Raw genomic sequence first — 26,986 nt, 5'->3', positions numbered from 1 at the left:
ACTGGTACAGGAGGAGAGAGGACCCTGCCCGCAAGGGCTCACAATCTTCAAGGGATGGGTGATAATACAGTAGGCGAGGGTAGAATTACTCCAAACCCTTCACATGCTGCTTTATAATGCCTGAATAGGTAACACTTATGTTACATTACAAACTATAAACCACAGGATGGGTCTGCGGGTTGCTTTTGTTTTCAGTCTTATTAATCCTTCATTGACATTAGTATCTCTAGAAACAGGATTTAAGGCTGTTACCCCAGTCATTTATAATACTGAGTCCATCACTATAAAGAGTCAGCAGCTCCACCTTGTGTTGAAAGTGGGGTATTACAACCTGGCTATGCATATGATAACAGTTAATGAGATATCTTTGTTGATCATATGCAAATGCCTTCCCTGCGTGATGATGAATAATACAAAGCAGACGGGAACCTATTCCTACGCATTTCATCAAAACACTATGTCATGTAAGGAGTGGGGGCTTGTGTATATAAAACTTTCCCTCCCATGTCTGCAATGATTTGCAGACCCTGGGAGATAAGAAGGGATCAGAGGGTCCCTCACGCATAGGATTTTTTACAGTAGAGTCAAGGTCGCCTGGTTTCCAGGAATCCTATTCATCAGGTCCTCTTGATTTCATCCCTTAGATCATAGCACAGGAAAGCTCATTAATGTTAACATTTAGAATATATATGTCATAGTTAAACATCCAAGTCTTTCAAAGGCGGTTCAAATAAAAACGGTACCTACAGGCTATATAAAGGCCATTCCACACCACACAATAGTGAACGCTAGGTATGCTAATGTTACCTGATAGTTAACGGGATGTGTACATGGAGGCGTCTACCCAATGACGTGCTATTGCAAAAATGTCCATTAAAGCATTCTCCTAGTCTCTTAGACAAGTCCGTTGCTTTTCAATGTGCTCAGGCAAAACTATATAAAAGTAATATGAGTAATAGAATATAACTGTTTGCTTTAAAAAAAAAAAAAAGGGGCTGTCCACCTTTTGGGGATTTTTTTTCCCCTTTCATTATGCATTTGGGGCTAAAAATTAGTTTCGTAATTGGGTTTCATTCAAACTTTGGCACAGTTTTACTCGTATAGCCTCTGTGTTGAATCAACTACACCGGCTGCAAAATGAGTTAACCGAGGCTCCGTCAGTGATCTTCATCTGATGGTCTCACAGGAGAGATTATTATATGTTTTTAACTGTCTTTTTCTGAGCTTTTCTCAGCTTATGCATGATCACACACCACCTCAAAAGTTGAAAGTTCCGAGAAAGAAAGAGCCCGTAAAACAAACGATGTAAAATTTTCAATGAAGCCCAACTGCAAAAATTATTTTTATGCCCAAACACAGGAATTTAAGTAAAAAAAAAGTTGCTGAAAAGGAGGGCAACCCAGTATTCACCCACTAGATGAAGCTCAATATATGATAAACGTTGGTCACATGAGCAGAAAATGCGAAATTTAAAACTTTCTTTCATTTCTTAAAACTTTCCCTCTTTTTAGTTAGGTCTTTTCCTAGCTTGAGAAAATGCTGACAAACTGCTCATGATATATTACCATGGTGCATTTGAATGTCCAAGAAAATCTGATTCATTAACAGAATTAGTTTTACTCTAAGCTTTGATTAAGGGTTTTTCTACCCAAAATGAGTAGGCATTGTTTTTTTCTTAATTTGTGCATATTGTGTCAATTTTTTTTAATTCTATATGATTAAAAACTAAGTTTTAAATAATTTACTTTGGGGCTGGAAAACATCTCCTTTTGGACCGCACAGTATTATTTCACTAATCTTGCCTGTAATGAAAATTTTATTGGTTGTCCAAACCTAAGAGTAATGATGGATTTTAAGAAGATGAGCCGAGACAGAGTCAGCGATGTCCGGTGCCCTTTAAGGCTGGAACTATCGGGACTGTCACCACTGTTGACGTGGGAGGTTTCTTCTAGGGGAGAGACACCTTTCTGCTGGACAGCAGGGCGTGCGGGGTATAGGAGACCTGAGAGTGCGAACGGGTCAGATTTGGTGGGAAGGCAACAGGAGATGGTTGACTCCCTCTCCGCTGCTGACGCTGACAACTCCACGTCACTCAATCCTCAGAGGGCTGACCTTAAGACTTCCTTTGACCCTATTAATTTACCGTCTGAACCCGTACTTTTGGATACCCCTGTTTTGCCTGTGACAGAGGATAAACTGCCTAGAGACTACTCCGTCAGACCACCAGCTGCCGCGGTCTGTAAGTGTGCCCATGTCCCATGTCCGACACCATTTCTGAGAAATCCACATAAAGGACTGTTTCCACGTTCCCATGCACTCAAGTCAAGCAGGATCGAATCCATCAGAACCGTCGGGAGACAGTGCTACTCGTATCTCCGAAGCAGAGTCAGAGACTTGTTCCACGATTTGCAACACCATCAGGAGATTTTCCAGCCTTTTCCCTGCAAGAACTGCAAGCGATAAGTTCCCGTGTTTATATATGTCTTATTCCCGAGCATTGTGTTTGTATGTCATTTCCGCTGCTCCTTTACTGGTCTTGTCTTCCTGCATGGAGTTCTACTTGTTACTTGTCTGTTCAGTAAACCCTTGTTAACCCCTTCTCTGTCTCCGGCTATTCACTGCATTCACTGCATGACGCCCTTTTTTATACATTCACATGTCTGAAATTCACAATATGGGAATACAAACCTCGATGTCCAGACCCTATGTGGGTTCCTTGATCTGAACTATGAACCTGTTAAGTTTGGGTCATGGTAACCCAGGGCACACTAATTACCATACCTTAAGTGACATTCACAATGTATGCTTACACCATAAAGAAGCAATTCCATCAAAGTTTTTATCCTATTAATATATTGCAGTCATCATATTATATAGCACTGTGTACTTACAATTGCTCATTTTGCCTTTCTACCTAAATTATTCTTCTCTTTTCTCTGCCCTATGTAAAAACAGGAAGTCTCTTGTTCCTGCCGAAATCATTCCCCTCTTCAACTCTTGACCCAGCTGCTCCATCCATTCCACCTGCCACTGACCTTTGCAGTGACATTTCAGTCATACAGGGAAAATGAATCTCCTGTTTCTATGCAGAGCTTGGAAGGATTCGGCTAATCAGTTATTAATCACGTGATGTCTTAGATCTAATGCAAAAGAGAAGTAACTAGTAGAAAGGTAAAATGAGCAATTGTAAGTACACAGTGCTATATAGTATGATTGCGATATATTAAGAGGGTAAAAATTTTGATGCAAGGGGATGGCTTTTTTTTCCAAAATAGGACATATAAATAGATCAGCGCGGGAGTGCCCATGTGTGGAGGGAGATCAGGAGCATCTGTGACTAACAGCAGTGACTGGTGCGGAACTCAGATCGCTGCTGTTAATCATTTAAATGCCGTTGTCAATCTCAGACAGCGGCATCTAAATGGAGTGGGTGATGGTGCATGCATCCAGCATTGGCTCCAAACGGTCCCTCTGTGATGCGATTTTGGGGAACCAAGGGGTTTACTATGGCAGCCGGGGTCCTGCTGAAAGCCCCTCCGATACTGCTATCTTGGTCGCCCTGTGAAAAGAGACCACAAATTACCCTATATACTGCAATCACTACTGTAATATTGCAGTATATTATATAAGTGGTTAGACAACTACATGTTGAATTCCTCTCAGGGGAATAAAAGATAAAGTAAAAACATGAAAAATTACCGTATACAGTACATAAGTCTGATCTAACAAAATATTAAGTTAATTAACCCATACAATATAAGCCATAAAGAGAGAATAAATCAAAACACCAAAATTGCATTATTTCAGTCACCACATTTCTCTTAAAAAAAAAAAAAAAGCAACAAAAAGGATCAATACATTGTATGTGCCCTAAGTTGGTATAAATAAAACTGTAAACTCACCACTCACACAAAAAACAGACCCTCACATAGTTAAAAAGATGGAAAAATAACAACATTATGGGTTTCAGAACATAACAATGATAAAAAAAAAAAAAAAATTATGCCTTTAAGGACCAGGGTCATTTTTTTTACCATACAATGAATATAGTAAAAATAGAATACAAAAAACAATGGCAGAATTGCCATTTTCTTTTTTTCACTATTTCTCACTACTGGAACTTTTTTCCTACTTTTTCCAGTTTATTATATGGTAAAGTGAATGGAGTTATTCAAAATTACAAGTCGTCCCACAAGTCGTTATCATACAGCTATGTTAACAGAAAAATAAGTTAGTAGTTCCAATGGCTCTTGGAAGATGGGGAGGAAAAGTGAAAACCTAAAAACTAAAATTGACTGGAGAGGTGAGGGGGTAAACAATAAGAAATAATCGTAAAATATACAGCTAAAATCTAATACACAGTGGGGAAAATAAGCATTTGATACACTGCTGATTTTGCAAGTTTTGCCACCTACAGAGAATGGAGAGGTCTGTAATTTTTAAAGTAGGCACTGTGCGACTGAACCTAAATAACAAAAGCAAAAAACAAAAATCAAGAAAATCACATTGTATGATTTTTATATAATTAATTAGCATTTTATTGCATGAAATAAGCATTTGATCACCTACCAACCAGCAAGAATTCTGGCTCTCACAGACCTGTTAGTTTTTCTTTAAGAAGCCCTCCTACTCTGCACTCATTACCGGTGTTAATTGCACCTGTTTCAACTCATTACCTGTATAAAAGACTCTGTCCACACACAATCAATCACACTCCAATCTCTCCACCATGGTCAAGTCTAAGGACACCAGTGACAAAATTGTAGACTTGCACAAGGCTGGGATAGGCTACAGGACAATAGGCAAGCAGCTTGGTGAGAAGGCAACAACTGCTGGTGCAATTATTAAAAAATGGAAGGAACACAAGTTGACAGTCAATTTTCCTTGGTCTGGGGCTCCATGCAAGATCTCACCTCGTGGGGTAAGGATGACTCTGAGAAAAGTAAGAAATCAGCTGTGAACTACACAGAAGGACCTGGTCAATGACCTGAAGAGAGCTGGGACCACAGTCTCAAACGTTACAGTTAGGCATACACTATGCCATCATGGATTAAAATCCTGCAGGTCCCCTTGCTCATGCCAGCATATGTCCAGGCCCATTTGGAGTTCTTCAATGACCATCTGGATGATCCAGAGGAGGCATGAGAGATGGTCATGTGGTTAAAGGAGACCAAAACAGAACTTTTTGGCATCAATTCCACTTGTCGTGTTTGGAGGAAGAATGATGAGTACATCCCCAAGAACAGCATCCCAACCATGTAGCATGGTGAGTGAAACATCATACTTTGGTGGTACTTTTCTGAAAAGGGGACAGGACAACTGCACCTTATTGAAGGGAGAATGTATGAGGTCATGCATCGCGACATTTTGGCCAACAACCTCTCTCCATCTATAAGAGCATTTAAGATGAGTCGTGGCTGGGTCTTCCAGCATGACCACCTGAAACACACAGCCAGGGAAACCAAGTTGCTCCATAAATCTCTGAAGGGAGATGAAACTCAATGTTTGCCAATGACAGCACCGAAACCTGAAAGATCTGGAGAAGATCTGTATGGAGGAGTGGGACAAAATCCCTGCTGCAGTGTGTGCAAACTTGGTCAAGAACTACAGGAAACGTCTGACCGCTGTAACTGGAAACAAAGGTTTCTGTATCAAATATTAAATTCTGCTTTTCTACTGTATCAAATACTTATTTCATGCAATAAAATGCAAATTATGTAAAAAAAAAAAATCATACAATATGCACATGCATGGAGAGCCCAACAAACAGGCTCTGTATGCATGTGCTGTGATAGTGACACAGCAGTGACGCTGAACATCAGATCAGCTGGCGCGATCCAGGAAGCCGGGTTCCCTCTGCCGCTTATTCGGAAAGCGCTATAACTTGCCAAATTAGAGGGAACCTGAACAAATTTACTCAACTCTTTTCCCTATCACCTTTTGGGTTTAGCTTTATATACTTTCCCCCTGCTGGTGATAGCTTCATTTGGATGTCCAGCCATACTGCTGTAGTTTAAGCAAGGCAGTGAAAGACCAGCTAGGGTTTCTCTTTCTATTGTTTATGTTCTTTACACAGCACCTATCTTTTGTGTCTTTTCAGGAACTAGCAAACATATTCTATAACAGAACATTATTATTCCTTCATTTTGTATTTTGTGGTTTGTTTTACTCACTCTTGGATCTTTTTATTTCAGCACACATTCCCTTCTGTAGATAATTTGCACACTGCTCTGCGGTTGATTAGGAGGATTGTGAAGCACTCGGTGGCCTTTCAGGCAGTATAGGTCCTACTTGCTATTGCCTAGTTTGTGGTTAGGGATATCTCAGCTCACACAAGAACCACTAGGGACTGTAGGGATAGAGTCTTTAGTCTGTACAGGAACCAGCAGGGTCAATTGCAGCTTTTAGTGTATCTATTTTCCAAAGTTGTGGGTAAAATTTTTGAAGGGTTTCTAAGGGATACCATTATGGAATATCTCAATGTTAATAAATGTTTAACTCCATATCAACATGGATTTATGAAGGATCGCTCCTGTCAAACTAACCTGATCAGCTTCTATGAGGATGTAAGCTCTCAAATGGACCAAGGAGAATCATTGGATGTCATTTATCCCGACTTCTCTAAAGCATTTGACACTGTCCCACATAAAAGATTGGTAAGTAAGATGAGAAAGCTTGGACTAGGGGAAAATGTGTGTAGATGGGTAGGTAGCTGGCTTAGTGATAGGAAACAAAGAGTGGTTATTAATGGGGCATACTCAGATTGGGCCAGGGTTACTAGTGGGGTACCACAGGGTTCTGTATTGGGCCCCCTACTATTTAATATATTTATTATTGATCTAGTGGATGGCTTACACAGTAAAATATCAGTATTTGCAGATGATACAAAACTATGTAAGGTAGTTAACACAAAGGAGGACAGTTTGCAACTACAGACAGATTTGAGTAAATTGGAGAATTGGGCTGAAAAATGGCAAATGAGGTTTAACACAGATAAGTGTAAGGTTATGCACATGGGAAGGAGAAACAGATGCTATAATTACTAAATGGGAAACTGCTGGAGAAATCAGACATGGAAAAAAGGCATCTTAGTCAATAAGAAGCTAAATTGGAGTGCCCAGTGTCAGGCAGCTGCCACCAAAGCAAATAGGGTCATGGGATGCATTAGAAGAGGTCTGGGGACACGAGATGAAAACATAATTCTCCCTCTGTACAAATCACTCGTCAGACCACACTTGGAGTATTGTGTGCAATTTTGGACGCCGGTGCTCAAGAAAGACATTACTGAACTTGAAAGGGTTCAAAGGCAGGCTACTAAAATGATAAATGGAGTTGGTTCACTACAATACCCAGAAAGGTTATCAAAATTAGGTCTATTTACTCTAGAAAAGAGACTTAGGGGAGACCTAATATATATGTACAAGTATATCAGAGGGCAATACAGAGATCTCTCCAATGAACTGTTTGTACCAAGGACTGTGACAAGAACAAGGGGGCATTCTCTTCGTTTGGACGAAAAACAATTTCTGCACCAGCATAGAAGAGGGTTCTTCATGGTAAGAGAAGTGAGGCTCTGGAATTCTCTTCCTAAGGAAGTGGTGATGGCCAACTCACTGAATTTAAGAAAGGAATGGATGCTTTTCTTGTGAGTAACAGTATAGAAGGTTACGAATAACAGAATATTATAGGTAGATGGTTGACCCAGCTTAGGGGAAGGAATTTTTTTCCCTATGGAGAAAATTGGCTTCTACTCTGTGGGTTTTTTGCCTTCCCCAGGATCAACAATGCAGAACAGCTGCACTAAATATAGGCTGAACTAGATGGACATAAGGTCTTCCTTCAGCCTTCAAAACTATGTTACTATGTTACTATGTAAGTGAGCGGCTACACTATCATAACATCTGGTTTGGCTTTTATGGGAAATCATATTGCAGCGCTTGTTTTAGGGTTGCCATTTCAAATAGGTGGCACTAGAGTTCAAGTCCTCTTCCTCTCTGAAGAGGTAGTATGAAGATTGATTAGAAATTCACATTTCCCGTTATTCTGATGCAAGACTTTTATAACATATAAAGTGCAATGGCATGAGAGCTGATGATGGGCATACAGTATCTACAAGATGTACTATTATGTTATAATGAGGTAGTTTCCTCTGTTATGTAAGCACAGCTTCAGATAGTACAGCTCACCCGCTGCAATTTGGAACACTAATAGCTGATAATCCTAAGTAATTAGTTGAGTCACTTGATGGGTATTCCTTTTAGGCATTCCTAATTAATATCTTTGGGCTATAGCTCTTTTCTGTAAGTGGAATTGATGGTTGATTTATTATGAAGATCAGTCATGAATGCCCTCTAGATGGGAACTTACCATTTTCTCAAACACCCAATTTGGTACTCAAGACATTTCTTCTTTGTAGCAAATGCCAACTGTCTTGTAAGACGACTCAGACGCCGTTATAATAAGCTTTGTTTGCAGTTTTCCGTAATGTACCTGACGTAACTGCATTCTGGCTCTCAAAAGTGAGGAGATGAAAAGCAAACAGCAAAAATATGCCTGAGTGTTACCAGACCTTCCATGGGTCTGATCACATTGTGTGGGCCGTATATTTTCACTGTAACTAATCACATTACTTTTATTTTTCTGACCTTAGTTTAGTCTTATGTAGGAGTTAGGCCTTTTTTATTTTGTACAAAAAAAAAACACTTTTTCATCAATTTTTAGTCCATTGAGTTTGAGCCGTGACTCTGACCAAAAGCAGACGTCTTTTCTTTTTTCCCCTTGAATCCTTTGACCAAGATAAGGGTATATCACATACATGAAAAATAGGCATCTGAATGAGGCATTATACTAGTGAAAACTCCAGGTGAATTATTTAAAAAAGCCTATTAACAAAAGATTATAAGTAAAAGATAGACGAGATAGTACATTTTATTAGATACATTACAAAAAGTCACAAAATTAAAAACATGACTTAGTGCTTATCACAGGTAACGGCATACTTACCTTTATTACCCAAGTGTTCCATATCTATTACAAGTGGATAGTATACTGTATATTATCATATTTACTGTGATTCATCTCCTATTGTGTTCTGTCACCTTCCACTGTGCACTCTTCAGAGTTTGTTGTTTGTTTTTAATCTTGATATGACTTTTTGTAATTATGTAATACAATTTACTATTTTGTCTACCTATGACTAAAGCCTTTTGTAAATAGGCTTTTATTTTTGTTTGGGATATAGTCTGGATACACAGTCATGGCTGAAAGTGTTGGCCCCCTTGAAATTGTTCCAGAAAATGAATAATTTATCCCAGAATATTATTGTAATTACACGTTTTGCTATACACTTTTATTTACTTTGTGTGTATTTGAATACAAAAAAAGAGAAAAAAGCAAATTGGACATAATTTCGCACAAAAACCCAAAGATGGGCAGGACTACATTGTTGGCAGAGTGAACATGTATTCCCATAAAATTTAATTTTATTCAATTGGAGTTAAAGAACACCTATGCCCGTGAATGAATAATCAAAAAAGACAAAAAATGTTTTTAAAAGCCCTGTTAAAGGCTACAATAAACTATCTGTACCCTTCCTTGCCGTGGAGGTTGGCACCCTAATAGATACGGTTGTTTGGCGCCCCCACTCAACGTCGTCTGACCCTGTCTCCCCTACCTCACCCTAGTTTCACAGGTGGGAAAACAATGCCAGATAGAAAAGATATGAAGGAAGGGAAAAAACCTTAATAAACACAGATTGCAATGTAAGAGTAACCCGGGCAATAGGCCCACAAATATAATTGTAGTAAAGGTAACCCAAAATTAGTGCTAGCCCTCACAGAACAACAATAAAATTTGCCTATTGATACACAATGAGCCAAAAATAACCATAAATTGCTACCAGCATGGTTGATAAGATAAACATGCAAAAAAGGACATAGCGTCCCAGCAATATATTAGCAATATATGGCAATAAATAATCGCCTCTATTAATACAGATAAAGAGACCACTGATGGTGTATAAAAATAATCATGATGTTACATTGTTCCATAATAAACAAATAGATGAAAAAATAGAACACCACCCAGTGGTTACTTATCATCAAAGTCGCCCCGACGCGTTTCTCCGGTGTAACGGTTCATCAGGAGGCCACAGACTTTAATACCACTGATACTCGATAAGCTCCATGATGCCGAAAGATAACAAGATGAAAACAAGGCATGGCGGCGGTCACAAAAAATGAATTTAAATAGCCCCCGCTATCATGTATCAGATAAGCCCATTGGGTGCACGGTCACAGAGGATACACGTCATCCACTTTTCCCAGCCAATCGCTGAGTGTTACTCATTACCTATTCCCATTGCGTTCCACCATCGGACCAGCGTGCGTGTCACGCCAAATGCGCATGACCGGAAGTGATGTACCCGGAACTTATCAGCGCCTGTTACCTCGCAACCAGAAAAAAGCAGCAGACAAGCACGGTATTAAACCGTGACCTATTCGCACGCAGGTGCATTACCGCCAAGATGATAAACAATTATGCCAACCAGCGTCACCATATGTAAATACACAGCCCAGGTTTTACCGCATAAAACGCACGCGCATATAATAGCCCAATACTTAGCACGTATGTCAAACTCAAGTTATATATAATAATAATAGTATGCCCATGATTGAGCAACTAAATATATAACTAGACATAAACAGTGGGAATATACAATCTCTCGGTATAGTAACACTGGAAAAAGTGAATTTGTAATGATATGCTCAAAAGATATTAAATATTATACCAAATGCTTTATTAATAATAAAACTCATAATAGAGTTAGTGCGAAATTATTACGCACTACTTACAAATAGACTAGCTACACATTATCTAAAGAAAAAAATCAAGTTTTTAGGGGCCAAAGAAAGCCATAAGTGGCTAAATACACTCAAGACTCTTAAAGGAAACATGTGAATGACAGGCATGCCTGTCATTCACATGTTTCCTTTAAGAGTCTTGAGTGTATTTAGCCACTTATGGCTTTCTTTGGCCACTAAAAACTTGATTTTTTCTTTAGATAATGTGTAGCTAGCAGTAGTAGCCCTAATTTTGGGTTACCTTTACTACAATTATATTTGTGGGCCTATTGCCCGGGTTACTCTTGCATTGCAATCTGTGTATTTTAAGGTTTTTTCCCTTCCTTCATATCTTTTCTATCTGGCATTGTTTTCCCACCTGTGAAACTAGGGTGAGGTAGGGGAGACAGGGTCAGACGACGTTGAGTGGGGGCGCCAAACAACCGTATCTATTAGGGTGCCAACCTCCACGGCAAGGAAGGGTACATATAGTTTATTGTAGCCTTTAACAGGGCTTTTAAAAACATTTTTTGTCTTTTTTGATTATTCATTCACGGGCATAGGTGTTCTTTAACTCCAATTGAATAAAATTAAATTTTATGGGAATACATGTTCACTCTAATATTATGGTATATTCCTTTTTTATAATGATTTTGTGGTACCTACATTGTTGGCACCCTCAATTTAATATCTTGTTGCAAACCCTTTGGAATAAATAACTGCAATCGCTTCCTATAACCATTAATAAGCTTCTTACGCTTCTCAACTGGAATTTTGGACCACTCTTCTTTTGCAAACTGTTCTAGGTCTCTCATCTTTGAAGGGTGCCTTCTCCCAACAACAATTTTAAAATCTCTCCACAGGTGTTAAATGGGATTTAGATCCAGACTCATTGCTGGCCACTTCAGAACTCTCCAGTGCTTTGTTTCCACTCATTTCTGGGGACTTCTTGAAGTATGTTTGGGGTCATTGTGCTGCTGGGAGATCCATGACATAGGATGCAAACCCAGCTTTCTGACAATGGGCACTACATTGCGACCCAAAATCCTTTAGGAATCTTCAGATTTCATGATGCCTTGTACATAGTCAAATCATTGCCAGAGGCAGCAAAACAACTCCAAAACATCTTTTAACATCCACCATATTTGACTGTAGGTATTGTGTTCTTTTCTTTGTAGCCTCATTCCACTTTCAGTGAACAGCAGAATGATGAGCTTTAGGGTCCCGTTACACATAGCGACACACCAGCGATCCTGACAACGATATGACCTAGTCAGGATTGCTGGTGAGCTGTCAAACAGGCAGACTCACCAGAGATCAGGACCAGTGAGGACGCGGGTAACTAAGCACTGGGAGCTGGTATCCAAGGTAAACAGTGGGTAGCTAAGCGCATGCCGTGCTTAGTTACCCGCTGTTTACCTTGGATACCAGTTCCCAGCGCGAGCACACTGGTATCCAGGGTACACAGCGGGTAACTAAGCGAAGCGCGCTTAGTTACCCCCTGTTTACCTTGGATACCAGCTCCCAGCATCTGCTTACAGCGCTGGGAGCTCGCTGATTGATGGTCTCCCGCTGCCACACGCAGCGATGCGTGCTGGCCAGCGGGAGACCAATGATCAAAAAAGCCCAGGACATTTCTGCACAATCAGCGATACCTGGGGGGCGGTCGCTGATAGGTGTCGCACACAGCGAGATCGTTGCTGAGGTCGCTGTTGCGTCACAAAACTTGTGACTCAGCAGCGATATCGCTAGCAATCTCCCTTAGTATGATGGGCGCTTTGTTAAAAAGCTCTTTCTTGGTCTCATCTGTCCAGAAGACACTGGGAGAAAGCTTGAGGATAATACATCCCCCTCTCCCAGTGTGGATAGTGTGCCTAACATGATTCTTACACAGAACCATCAACAAATTAGGTAACATCAATCCTCTTATACGCTTTAGGGATGGTCATCTATAGCTATAATATGACATTATCCTATGTTGATATCTGTCCTACTTTAAAAACTGCTTATCGCAGCAAAGTGGAAATCCCTTTCATTCTCTATATCTCTAGTAAGAGAGAGGATGAACACTATCATGCTATATGAACGTATTGAAGCTACCAGAGATGACATGTGGGACTCCTTCTTTAGGATATGCAATCCGTGGATAGGTCTAGATCCGAAAACGCAGCTAAATCAGGCCCTATGTTTGTCACCCTGATGGGGCAAAGCCTGAAGGTCTTTTGGGAGGACGTCCAAACACAATATTAAGGGTTTATTCACATTTCTGATTGAGCAGATCTTGCTATAAATTGTATTTTCTCTTTTTCTACCTTAAATTTACACCTCCTGTATGACCTAATCCAAATATATTATGTTGTTGACATTGTGTGCAATAGTTGATAATAAGCTGGTGTAAAACACACTATGGATTACCTGTTTGATTTCCTTTTGTACTATCCTCCCCCCATCTCTGTCTTGTCTCCCCCTATGTAAAAATTTGTATTTGTTCATTATTATTGAAATTTACACCTCCCCTACATGGGAGAATATATTCAAACAGTTGTATACACTCAAAAAAACTTATTGAAACTAAAAACTGCTTATCCACCATCCAGACTACAATGTTTTGCAACCTTTCATCAATTTTCCTCTGCCATCCAGATCCAGGGAGCTTAGTAACAGTGCCATGTGTTCCAAATTTCTCGCTTATGTTGCCCACCGAGCACAAAGGCACATCAAGATTCAAGATCACAGGAGCTGGACTTGTAACATTGAGATTGTTGATATTTTTCAACAATTTTGTTTCTCAAGTCTTAAGACAGTTCTCTCCTCTTTCTGTTCTCCATGCTTAGCGTGGCACACAGACACAATGCAAAAATTGAGTCACCTTCTCCCTTTTTATCTGGTTTCAAGTGTGATTTCCATATTGACCACACCTGTTACTTGCCTCAGGTCAGTTTCAACAAGCACCACATGCTTGAACACTGATACCGCTACAGCAGTACCTGTGCCTGAAGCCGTACGTGAACCATGACACTGCTTCGGCTGTACCTGAAGCCTAACACTGCTCTCTGTGGTACCTGAGCCTTGAAACCGTTCTGTTGGTACTAGAATTTGCACCAGTGTCTGTCCTGGTTAGTATACCAGAGTCTGTAATGTTGCAGTCTGTTCCAGTATCCAAATTCAGCCCTGCCTGTGACTCTGTGTCAGTATCCGTTCTGTCTTAGCACCCAGAACCTGTGTAGTCTCCACAGTGTTTGAATCCTGCCCTCCCAGTTACTACGAGTCTAGTCTGTGTCTGCTATCCTAATGGGACGCCCTCACACCCAGGGCTGTGGGGTACTCGGTACCGGGCCCGGTGGATCTCAATGGAAGTTGTCACGGTAGCTGTGACCCGGCCCGTGGCCCTGGGCGCCCTTTGTAAATGTTCAGTGTGAATGAATAAGTCGTGACACCACCTGTGGTGTTCGGCAATGTAGATGTTAGGCCGACGCTGCAGACAGATCCTCTGGGACAGATGGTGTGGTGCAGCAGTGATGGTATAGCCCTCCACAGGCTGGGCTGTAGTTCCAGGGAAGAGTAGATATGATGACACTTAGATGGTGTAGTGTCAGGCGCAGGGGAGGTAGCAGTGCCGGGCAGGTTGACGCAGGAATAAGTGGAGGACACCAGGGCATGTAGTTCCAAAGCTTTACTCACAGTCTGTCATACAAACAGGTGCCTGCTTCTGTGCCGTGTCCTCCGGGTCTGGGACTCAGTCAACCCCCAGGCCAGATGGAATACTCCTTTCTAACACTCCGCCAACTTGTGCCTTTCTGAACGTCTCCTCTTATAGCACCTTTAGATGACGTACTTCTAGTACTGAGTTACACTGGAGTTCCTCCTGTCTGATGTTCCTATGAACTCTACTTGTACGGCAGACAGCTGTAGCCTGCTTCGGGGACTCCTTGCTACTAAGTCCCAGCTCACTATCCAGTTGCTGCTGTGTCCCCAAGTCTTGTGTGGGAATAAAGTGGTCACTACTTCTATTCCTCCGGTGTCTGCTGCAGGACCATTAGTATCCGTACAACCTCGGGGGCCGGGCCCCGGCCTTGCGCTTAGAACCTCTAGGAAGGGTTCTCTTCTCACCCACATCCTCTGTTCTCTTTTACTCCTCACGTTCTGTACTAATCCTTTCTTTCTATGGAGAGTCAAGCTTTCAGTCTATGTTGCTCTCTCTCTCTTTCCCGTGCCAGCAGACCCAGATCACTGGGATCTGCTGCAGCACTTCCATCCATCTATCCCTCTCTCTAGGGATCTTCTTCTCTCTCCAACCAACTACTGACTGACTAACTTAAACTCTTCCCGCTCCTTGAAATGTAATCTAACTCCACCCAACTCCCAGCACGTTTCGTGTTCCAAGCAGGGAGCCACCAATGGGTGCTTTGCTATACTCCAAGCAGGGAGCCGCCGAAGGTGCTTTGCTACACTACTTTGTGGTGTGGGGTGCAGGTGTTGGAGCGTGGTCAGGAGTCTCCACCTTACCTGGATGGTGGGGCAGTACCTCTGTGGCGACTGAGCCTCAGGGGCACCACACTAACCCTTGAGGTCAGCAGCTGCAGTATCAGGGACTGCCTAGGAGTGGTACCTGGCAGCTACCTGCATCTCAAGACTGGCTCTACCATCAGGAGTTCTGGCGAAGACAAGGTAGCTGCTTAGCCACGCCCCTCCTAGGTAAGCCCAGCTATGTGGTTCCATGATATCCACCTTTGAAAGGTGCTAACCCTTTTGGCCATGATAGAACTACATGTTCTCCTGATGAATGTTGGTTGGATTTTGGTGCTTAAGCACAGACCATACAGCACAGTACTGGAATAATAGAACCATGCTGGGTCCAGTTGGGCTCAGCAGCTTTATCATGACTGGTCATCTTTGTGTGTCCAATAAAGTGCTTTCATTATTTTATTAGAGGGTTGTCCCAATGGAACATGGAAAAAGGAGGACCTATATCAGATGCGCCTCATACCACCACCATCAGTTACAAACAATGGGTTCATGATGCATTTCTCTCATACAAAAACCAAATTCTTAACTGTATAGTCAGCCTTAATGGGGTTGGCAAGGTTTGAGGATCAAGTCTGCAGTCGCTATGTAACTGCAGACTTGTGAAGTCTTATAATATGCACAGTACAGATTCAATGTGCATTAATACGGTTGCATGCCGACTAGACATTTTTGGCCTCGCTCCATAACAGTGAGCTGAGCGAGGGTGAACACGTCTACTAGGAATGTGGCGGGAAGTATGCAAATTGCATACTAGTGATCACATGACCGACCGCTCCTGGCACCAGAGAATCCTGACAGCGTGCACTGTGAGGATTCTCAAGTCTGCAGTCACACAGAATGAGTGCAAGCTTGAGCCCCAAGTCTGGATAACCCCTTTTGCCATGTGACAAACACTTCAGCTGACAGCTATCTCTCCCAATCCCTTCCATATACATGTCTGACTGGATGAGAGTGCATATGTCTGATTAGGAAGAGGGAGAAAGCCACTAGAAAAACATCATTGGCAGGATAGGAGATAAAACGGATTGTTGGGGTCTAACCACTGGGACCTGCATCGATCTGAAGAATGGGGAACATTTATCCCTGATGGGGCACTTTTTTATCTGATGACAGCAGGTAAGATGACCAAGCACACTGTTCCATTCATTCTCCATGGGGCAACCATAAAAACCCAAACAATCCTCAGGAGCCTTATAGAGAAAGAATGGTGCGTCGGTACTGTCATTCCACTGAAAAGGGAATAAAAGATCCTTATTCTGATGATCTTGTGGGCCCCAGCAGTTGTACCCACACAAATAACTCCTTATCACACATCCTGTGGCTAGGCAATAACTGGTTTTCCCTGGTCAACCCCTTAAAGAACAAAAAAGATCAGGAATGCTGAAATCCATATGCCCTATGGGAAGCAATATGAGGCTCCCAAACACAATAGTGACCATTAAATTCCATTGAAATCTGCAGGTTCATCTGACAATTAAGACAACTGGGTCTCCCCTATTAGCCCCTAATGTGCCATAGTTTTCTAAAATACTTTTATGCTGTAGCCATTCATAAACAAAAACTGTGCCCATTAGAAGAAAAAAATTACGAACTTTGGCAAATTGACAACTCAGTACAGGTTTGAAAGTGAGCAAAGTCTAAGATTGCAGTTGTCAGTTACCTTCGATATTCTGTGGGCCAACAATGTTCACTGCCTGGTGTGCTGGATACTCCACTCTTGGTCTTGCAATTCCCAGCTCTTCCATCACCCCATGAAGCAGCCGCTGGATGTCTGCCTCTGATACTCGATCTGGGCTTCGTACACTATGTCCAAAAGTTGGATTCATCGAACAGAGCATTATTGCCAGCATGGGATAAACCAAGGCGATGAACCCGTTGGTCTCCATCTTTACCTGAATACAATACCAAAAGGTAATGTCATGCCACCATTAGTATCACATTACATTAGACCATATGTGGTTATCTTAAGTCATAAAAATTGAGTTGTATATTTGTAGGATCATGTATCAGCCAATCCTTAAAGGGAACCTGTCACCCCCCCCAGGGCGTTTTTAAGTAAAAGAGCCACCTTCAGCAGCATCAAGGCTGCACTCTGTGAAGGTGGCTCTTCTGTTTCTGACCCGTAGTAACGCTGAAATATCGACTTTTATAAATAGGTCCTCATACCTGTAATGTCTCCCATAGGTATGGTGTGTCCCCCTGTATCAGCCGCCTCCGATCCGTCCATCATGCCTGTGTCTTGTGCCTGGGCACCGCCTACCATCCCTCCATCATGCCCCTTGTCTTGCACCTGGGCGCCACCCACAATTCCCCTGTGCACCGCCACCTCCTCCTGTTTTGAATGCCAGAGCCTGCGCTGTGACAAGAGTTGTCGGGAATGCGCAGTGCGCGCTGCCCGAGAACCGACATCAGGCTATTGCATCTGCGTATTGCTGAGGCCCCAGCCCCGCAGTGTGAATACATCATAACACACTGCGGGGTGGGATCTGGGGCCTGAGCAACATGCAGGCGCAATAGCCTGATGTCGGTTCTCAGGCAGCGTGCACTGCGCATGCCCGAGAACTCTTGTCACACCGCAGGTGCCGGCATTCAAAACAGGAGGAGGTGGCAGTGCACAGGGGCATGGTGGGTGGCACCCAGGCACAAGACAAGGGGCATGATGGACGGATGGTAGGCGGTGCCCGGGCACAAGACACAGGCATGATGGATAAATGGGAGGCGGCTGATACAGGGGGACACACCATACCTATGGGACATATTACAGGTATGAGGACCTATTTATAAAAGTCGATATTTCAGCGTTACTAGGGGTCAGAAACAGAAGAGCCACCTTCACAGAGTGCAGCCTTGGTGCTGCTGAAGGTGGCTCTTTTATTTAAAACCGCCCTGGGGGGGTGACAGGTTCCCTTTAAATAGAACATTTCACATCTAGAAATACTAGTTACCTGTAGATATTGGGGTAATCTGCAGACAAATAGAGTTTAAACCCTGTATAGCCAGCTTGCCAGAGCATCGGCTACGGGGAAAATAAGTAGTTATATCCTCCCTGCAGCTGCTTGCTTCCAGTTATGGGGGGCAGTGCAGGGAGAGGTTACAGTTTTGGATCATTATACAGCGAGTGTGCTATAATAATGCTCCATCACATTGACAGTGAGATTTACATTGTAGGTGTGCAAAGTAGGCTGTCAATCCAAGTGATAAGGAGTGATTACAGCCACATTCATTATACAGGGTGGGCCAATTATATGGATACACCTAAATAAAATGGGAATGGTTGGTGATATCAACTTCCTGTTTGTGGCACATTAGTATATGGGAGGGGGAAAACTTTTCAAGATGGGTGGTGTCCATGGTGGCCATTTTGAAGTCGGCCATTTTGGATCCAACTTTATTTTTTCCAATGGGAAGAGGGTCATGTGAGTTTTTCCAGCAAGATGGTGCACCATCACATTATGGGTGTCAGGTCCGAGCATTCCTACAAGGAATATGACCCCCTTAGACTAGCATTTCTTCTGTGGTGTTGCTATCATTGTGGGAGAAAAGGGTTGCATTGACAATCCAACACAATGGGCAGCACTTTGAACACATTTTATAAGTGGTCATAAACTTGTAAATAACGCATGAAATAATAAAGTTACATTAAAACCAAGCACACCATTGATTTTCTTGTGAAATTCTCAATAAGTTTGATGTGTCACATGACCCTCTTCCCATTGAAAAAAAATAAAGTTGAATCCAAAATGGCCAACTTCAAAATGGCCACCATGGTCAACACCCATCTTGAAAAGTTTCCCCCCTCCCATATACTAATGTGCCACAAACAGGAAGTTGATATCACCAACCATTCCCATTTTACTTAGGTGTATCCATATAAATGGCCCACCCTGTATAGTGAACAGTGAGTGACTATAACTGCCCTGTGCACCACTCTGATGACTAGAAGTGAGCTGCTGTAGGGAAGATAACACTTCATTTTCATCTTTGTAGCTGCTCTTCGAGTAAACCATCGGCACAGGGTTTTGAATCTATTTGCCTGTATATTAGCCCTATAGCAAGTAAACAACATTTCTGGACACGACATGTTACCTTTAAAGGTGTTTTAAGGTACTTTGATATTTACCATACACCAGCCTTCTGATGCATTTCATCATTGTCTCATGAAAATTTGCAGCAACAATTTGGACTAAGAGCAGCCCTTCTTCAGACATTGTGCATAGCTATGTACGGTAGACAGGAAACAAATCCCATCTTTAGGATAAGCGGTCAATAATAGATAGTTGGAGGTTCTACTCCTGGTACCCTCACAGACCAGCTGAATAAAGCCATATGAGTGGTTGGTAATTTAATTATGCTTTATAGTGGTACTGAAAACTGAAAAATTACCACACAATTGCATGTTAAAAGCAAAATCATAAATTGCTATTAAAGGAGTTCTCTGGGAAAAGAAAAGAGCTCAAGAAGGAAATAAATTCTTAAAAAATTTAATTGGCAACTCATAATTGTTTTCTCTATGGAGGTAATCACTATAGAATAAAATGGCAGTTGTCTTATTAGTAACAGAAACATGACCTAGGATGTTAGGACAGATGCTTTTTAGCAGGTGCAGAAGCTCCTCTGCTGTGGCCTGGAGATAACCTATACTATATTTAGTCATTCATAAAGGGTGGACAGCAGTGTGAGAGGCCACTTCTTATCTCAGCACACCTAATACATCTAGTATTATGTCAGACTGACCAGGTGAACTGCAGTGTGAGCAGCCTCTTTTTACCTCAGCGCCTCTGGTATCTCCAGTATTAGATAATATAGAAATAGTAGGCAGCAGTGTGAGCAGCCTCTTCTTACCTCAGCCCCTCTGGTATCTCCAGTATTAGATCAGATAGATCGGGTGATCAGTAGGAGCGGCCTCTTCTTACCTCAACACTCCTGATATCTACAGTATTAGATCAGATATACAGGGTGGACAGCAGTGTGAGCAGCCTCTTATTACCTCAGCACTGCTGGTATCTCCAGTATTAAATCAGATGGACAAGATAGACAGCAGTATGATTGGCCTCTTCTTACCTCAGCACTACTGGTATCTACAGTATTAGATCAGATATGCAGGGTGGACAGCAGTGTGAGCAGCCTCTTATTACCTCAGCACTGCTGGTATCTCCAGTATTAAATCAGATGGACAAGATAGACAGCAGTATGATTGGCCTCTTCTTACCTCAGCACTACTGGTATCTACAGTATTAGATCAGATATGCAGGGTGGACAGCAGTGTGAGCAGCCTCTTATTACCTCAGCACTGCTGGTATCTCCAGTATTAAATCAGATGGACAAGATAGACAGCAGTATGATTGGCCTCTTCTTAGCTCAGCACTACTGGTATCTACAGTATTAGATCAGATATGCAGGGTGGACAGCAGTGTGAGCAGCCTCTTCTTACCTTAGCACCCCAAGTTTCTCCAATATTAGATCAGATATTCGGGGTGGACAGCAGTGTGAGCAGCCTCTTCTTACTGAAGCACTGCTGGTATCTCCAGTATTGGATCAGATAGACATGGTGGACAGCAGTGTGGGCAGCCTCTTACCTCAGCATCCCTGGTATATACAGTAGAAGACTATCCTTGGGGCGCACAACTTTGTGCACATCATGGTAAGTTGGTGGAACTTCCTACTGAACATGCTCACTGCCACAAGTCCTATTAACAGTCTAGACCAGCTGTCTGTGTAACAACAGCGGCCATTTTAATTCTAGAGTGATTACTTCTGGGGTCAAAACAATTGTGATTTGCTATTTAAAAGGCATTTAGGATTTTTCTTTAGTTATTTTATGTCTATTCCTGCAGGACATCTTTAAAAATGAAAAAGACACTAATTGATGATTTTAAATTTCCGAAATGTGTGTAGGCTACTAGAAAATGCTACTGTAGCTTTGGCATCTGTTCGTTCAGAAAAAGGGAATACCTTCTCATTCAAAGCTGTTACACAATTTTTTTTTAGCTACTTTAGTATTTTTATTATATTGTGAAAGCATATGTAATTTTTTTTTCATTTTGCTACAAAAATAAAGTGGAATTCCTTTAATCTGGCAAAGGCCTGACACGTAGCAGATGTTCTGGAAGCCGCTGGCAGACAGGAGACAACCTGAAAGCCGCGGGCAATTTGGCAAAGACCTAACAGATTGCAACTATGCAACTATAAAAAGACATTCTAGATGTTCATATAAAAGTATTAAACAATCTTCAATATGTAGGGGTGTTTCATTTCATTAGTTTTATCTGATCAGTAAACATTTTCTAAACTTTTTACATTTCATATATTCTTGAAATCATTTGATGGAAAATCAGTATTTTTGTACCACTGGATACAGCATTAAAGAACATCAAATGGATTAATTTTTTGCATCTTTCCCTCTTCCGCTCCAGAATTGTTAAGATTCAAAAATATCCATCTAAATTATTGACGAAGAAGGAATAAGTATTGATCTAAGCTACCAGCAGTTTCCCCATCTTTCCACTGGAGAGCAGACTTTGCAATGTAAAAAAGAAAAAAAAAAAAGAAAAAAAAACAATGTATCACAGAAGGCCGGATTTATACATGCATGTAAACTGGTGGATATAACGATACCTTATAGATAAGATGTTTCGCCTGCACACGCAGGAAAGGTAAATTTCAGTGATTTTTCAAATCCGATGCCCCATACAAATAAAATCATATCTGTGTTTGGATTATTCGCATTCGGATTTGCAATGTATACAATTAGTTTCATAATACATATTGCTACTTTCCACAGGGCTAAAGCAGCCAAACCGTTTCCAGCGTGACTTGAAATACACAGAAATTCAACCATCAAAAAAAAACCCATAATACATTACAAAAAAAAACATGTCTGACCACCCATTTTACAAAGGAGAGGAAGAGATCTTAAGAAATCTAACCGAAAAGACAAAATGCATCATCTCATGCGTTGAGAAAAGAATTAGGAGACTTACAAACATGGAGGATGACAGCTGGGAGATGCAGGATCTGAAATGAGGAGAGGAAGCAGCAGGGATGGAGGGAGGAAGGGAGGGATGGAGGCAGATGGAGCAGAGACGTGGGCGGAAAGCTACAGTGACAGGTGAGAGGGGAAGGAGAACAGAGGCAGATGGGTAACCTGGAGCTTCATGGTCTCTCCTCTAGGCTGTAGAGACTATAAAATCTCTTCTCATTCCAGCATCTGTATATAAAAAGGTTTTATTGCTTCTCCAGCAGATAGAAATATTAGCGAAGGTTCAAGTGCAAATATTAGCAAAACGTTCACAGATTTCAGCAAAATGCATCAAAACCCAAAGTATCTCGTTAATAAGATACATTTGTCTTTCGTGGACCGTTTTTCTCCAAGTTCCCAAATCAAATACCCACGATATAAAAAAAGACCTCATACTACCCCCCATAGCACCAGAACTTCACCTCCAGCAAAAAAATATTTTATATATTCATATGTTATGTTTTTTGTTTTTTTTTAACTTTGTAGCTGAAACATAAATCATAGTTAGAGCGGAAATAAATACTCGTTTAGCCCCTTCCCGACAGCTATTGTTTTTTGGCACTTTCATTGTTTTTCCTCCCTTTTTTGAAAGTGCTAGAACTTTGTTATTTTTCCATTCATGTAGCCAAATCAGGGTTTGTTTCCTGCAGCATAAAATGGCTGTGTTAATGGCACCATTCAATGTACTGAAAAATGGGTAAGGCCGGTTTCACATTAGCGCTTTTTAAGCGCACCCACGGCCGGGGGTAGCTCCGCCCCTGAGCCGGCTCTCTGCCCGGCGTGCCCGCCCCTTGCTTGTAGCGCCGCCTCCTAGCGGACAGCGGCGCCTGCGATCGGCGCACCCTATCTTTAGCATAGGGTGCGCAGATCGTGCGCAGGCCGTGCGCTAGTTGCGCTTTGACCTGCGCTGCGCACTTTTGACGGTGCGCCGTGCGCGCCAAAATCGAACTTTTTGGATTTTGGCGCGCACGGCGCACAGTCAAAAGTGCGCAGCGCAGGTCAAAGCGCAACTAGCGCACGGCCTGCGCACGATCTGCGCACCCTATGCTAAAGATAGGGTGCGCCGATCGCAGGCGCCGCTGTCTGCTAGGAGGCGGCGCTACAAGCAAGGGGCGGGCACGCCGGGCAGAGAGCCGGCTCGGGGGCGGAGCTACCCCCGGCCGTGCGTGCGCTTAAAAAGCGCTAATGTGAAACCGGCGTAAAAAGTCCAACTGCAGTGGAATTGTGAAAAAGAAAACAATTTTGCAAAATGATTTTGTTTTTTTACGGTATTCATTGAATGGTAAAAATTACCTGGCATCATGATTCTCCGGGTCATTATGATTGCAGTGATACCATACGTGTATAGGTTCTTTTTTTTTAAATTTAAGTGGTGGGAAAATAAAAAAAAATAGGTATTAGACCTACTGGTAATGATGTTTCCAGGAGTCCATCCTGACAGCACCATGGAGGATGTCCTCCTCCTCCTTACAGACACAGGAAAGCACACGAGAGGTTAAAAGGTCCCTTCCCACTTTCTCTCAGTGATTTAACGAGTACCACAGGGTAGATAATGCAAATAACACTAATGACAAAATCATATTACAGCATATGACATAACATGAACAGGTTGAGAACTACCCGTGCTGTCAGGATGGACTCCTGGAAACATCATTACCGGTAGGTCCAATACCTATTTTCCAGGACGTCCACGTGACAACACCATGGAGAGTACTAAAGCACCTACTCAGGGTGGGATTACCTCCTTGAGAACCTTTCTCCCAAATGCGGTCTGTTGACCAGATAGCACATCAAGCTTGTAGTGCTTTGCAGAATGTGTCAAGTCTGTCCCAGGTAGCTGCTCTACAGATTTGATCCACCGAGGCGCCCGCTCACTCGGCCAAAGAGGCCGATACAGCCCTTGTAGAGTGGACCTTTAGAGTATCTGGCGGGTTAGCGCCTTCAGATTGGTAGGCGTTTGAGATTACCGAAGTAATCCATCTTGCGATGGATGCCTTAGGCTGGTTTCACACTTGCGTTTTTTTGCGCTGTTTTTAACCGCAAAAAAAGCATGCGTTTTTTCCCCCTATCTTTTACATGGGTGCGCATACACATGCGTTTGTACGCGTTTGTATGCTCATGCGTATTTTTGTAGTGTGCGCTCGGGCACACAAAATGCATCCTGTTGCATTTTTTGTGTGTCCGACTTGCCCCAAAAAAACGCATGCGCGCGCAATGCGTTTTTTTACAGCAAAACACCCATTACAGTCTATGGGTGCGCATACGTGCGCATTTTTTAAAAAAACAAACGCACCAAAACTCGCAAAAAACGCACACAAACGCATGATGCATTTTTTTCATGCGTTTGTGTGCGCAAAAAAGCGCACAGCAAAAAAACGCAAGTGTGAAAGTAGCCTTAGAGGCTTTTTTCCCCCAAAAAGGATGAATAGGTTTGGGTCAATACGCCAACTGTTAGTGGCCTCTAGATAGTCCATAACGGCACATCTCACATCCAGAGAGTGGAGACTCTGTTCCTTCTCATTGTGAGGGTTGTCGCAGAAGGATGGTAACACTATCTGCTGGTTTAAATTTTGGCAAGAGGCTACCTTTGGATTATACTGTCTATATCTCAGGATTATACTGTCTTCTCTTATCTGGAGATATGGGTCTCTGGTGGACAGGGCCTGGATTTCCCCTATTGTTTTAGCTGTGGTGATGGCTACAAGAAAGGCCGTTTTCCGAGTGAGATTTGAAATGGACATCTCTACACTGGGGACGTAGGGATTCCTAAATAGGGATCTGAGGACCAAGCTAAGGTCCCAAGGCGGGGTGAGCTGCCTGATCGTAGGGCATAGACGTTATGTGGCCCTTATGAATCTTACTACTCAAGGATGAGAAGCTAGAGGGTAATCAAAGAAGGAGCTCAGGGCCGAAATCTGGACTTTTAAAGTGCTGGGCTTAAGGCCATCGTGGGTTCCTGCCACGAAGTCGGACCTGCCACCCTCCAGGCAGAACCTCTTACATATCTTCCGGTATATTGCGGATGTAACCGGCTTCCTGCTGGCCTGTAGGGTAGATATAACCTGATCTGATAAGCCCTTTGCCTTCAGGATGTCCCTTTCAGGATCCAAGCCGAGAGGTGAAGTCTTGCTGGATTCGGGTGGCGGATCGGGCCCTGGTGGATGACGTCTTCCTTCAGAGGCAGTTCCACTGCCATTGCCCCCAGTAGGGGAAACCAGCTTCTTCTCGGCCAGTATGGGATGACCATAATCACCTTTGCGCGGTCTTCGCGGATCTTTCTGAGTACCGCTGGGATGAGTGCCAGTGGTGGGAATGCGTAAGAGAGGGGTTCTTCCCAGACCTGGCTCATGGCATCTATGCCTTCTGGGTCGTCCACCGGGTTCAAGGAGTAGAATCTGGAGACCTTTTGAGTTTTTTCGGTTTGCGAATATATCTATTCTGGGGGTCCCCCAACGCTGACACAGTTGGTGGAATATTTCCATGTTCAGCTCCCACTCTGTCTGGAAGACCTGCTGTCTGCTTAGGTAGTCCACTACCACGTTCTGGGAACCCTCCAGGTGAATTGCGGTTACTGAGAGGATTGTTCCCTCTGCCCAGGAGAATATTTTCTCCGCTAGGCCTTGGAGTGGTCGATGTCTGGGACCTCCCTGGTGCTTCAGGAAGGAAACCGCTGTTACGTCGTCGGACAGTATTCGTACATGTTGATTTCTCAGGATATTCCGGTTTTGCCTCAAGGTTTCCCAGACCGCATAAAGTTCCCTGAAGTTGGAGGATCTGTTCCTGATGTCTTCTGGCCATCTTCCTTGAAAGATCTTCCCTTCTACGTGGGCTCCCCATCCCCACGTGCTGGCGTCTGTGGTGACTACTACGTATGGAGAGGTGGTCCATAGTACGCCCACCTGTAGGTTTTTGGGCTGTGTCCACCACCGCAGAGATCTCTTCACTCGGCCGGGCAACTTTATGGGTTTGTCGAGTGAGGATTGACACCAGTTCCATATTGCGAGGATCTCCTTCTGTAAGGGTCTGGAATGGAACTGAGCCCATCTGACGTACGGAATTCATGCCGTCATTAGGCCCAGAACCTTCATTGCCTCTCTTAAGGAGGCGCGGTGTTTCAAGAGGTTTTCGGCACTGTCTTGAATTGTGTCCCATTTTTCTTTTGGTAGCAGGGATATCCTGGTTCCTGAGTCTAGGAGAACTCCAAGGAAGACCTTCCTGGTTTCTGGTATCAGGTCGGACTTTTGCCAGTTGATAACCCAGCCGAGGAACTCCATTACCGTGATTGTTCAGTTTCTGTCTTGAATGAGCGCTTCTTCGGATCCTGCCACCAGGAGGAAATCGTCTAAGTATGGTATAATCACGATTCCTTTGCTTCTCAGGTAGGCCACTACCTCCGCTACTAGCTTTGTGAAGATTTGGGGGGCCGAAGCCAGCCCGAATGGGAGGCATTGGAACTGGAAGTGGCAGGTCCAGGTCGGTAGTTTGACTGCGAACCTTAGCAGTCTGTGGGATGAGGGATGGATCGGGACCTGATAGTAAGCACTCTTCAGGTCGAGGGTGCACATGACCGTGTCCCGGTCTATCAGGTGTATTGCTGAAC

At 42.9% G+C, this 26,986-nt stretch overlaps 1 protein-coding gene across 1 annotated transcript in view; it reads right to left on the bottom strand.

Moving 5' to 3' along the window:
- The window catches only part of SCG5 (secretogranin V), a 72,146-nt gene extending 49,671 nt beyond the window's left edge, over positions 1 to 22,475 (bottom strand). The window contains exons 1-2 of the mRNA XM_073552148.1: positions 22,349 to 22,475; positions 17,029 to 17,260 (exon numbers count right to left, since the gene is read on the bottom strand). Coding sequence (XP_073408249.1) covers positions 17,029 to 17,260; positions 22,349 to 22,354 — 238 coding nt within the window. The 5' untranslated portion in view covers positions 22,355 to 22,475. The remainder of the gene's footprint in view (positions 1 to 17,028; positions 17,261 to 22,348) is intronic.
- Between the last annotated feature and the right edge of the window lie 4,511 nt (positions 22,476 to 26,986).

The sequence above is a fragment of the Dendrobates tinctorius genome, unplaced genomic scaffold, assembly GCF_039654945.1.
Source record: "Dendrobates tinctorius isolate UK_male_01 unplaced genomic scaffold, ASM3965494v1 ptg000186l, whole genome shotgun sequence".
In the NCBI taxonomy this organism is placed as follows: domain Eukaryota; kingdom Metazoa; phylum Chordata; class Amphibia; order Anura; family Dendrobatidae; genus Dendrobates; species Dendrobates tinctorius.
This window is presented reverse-complemented; position numbering and strand designations above follow the sequence as displayed.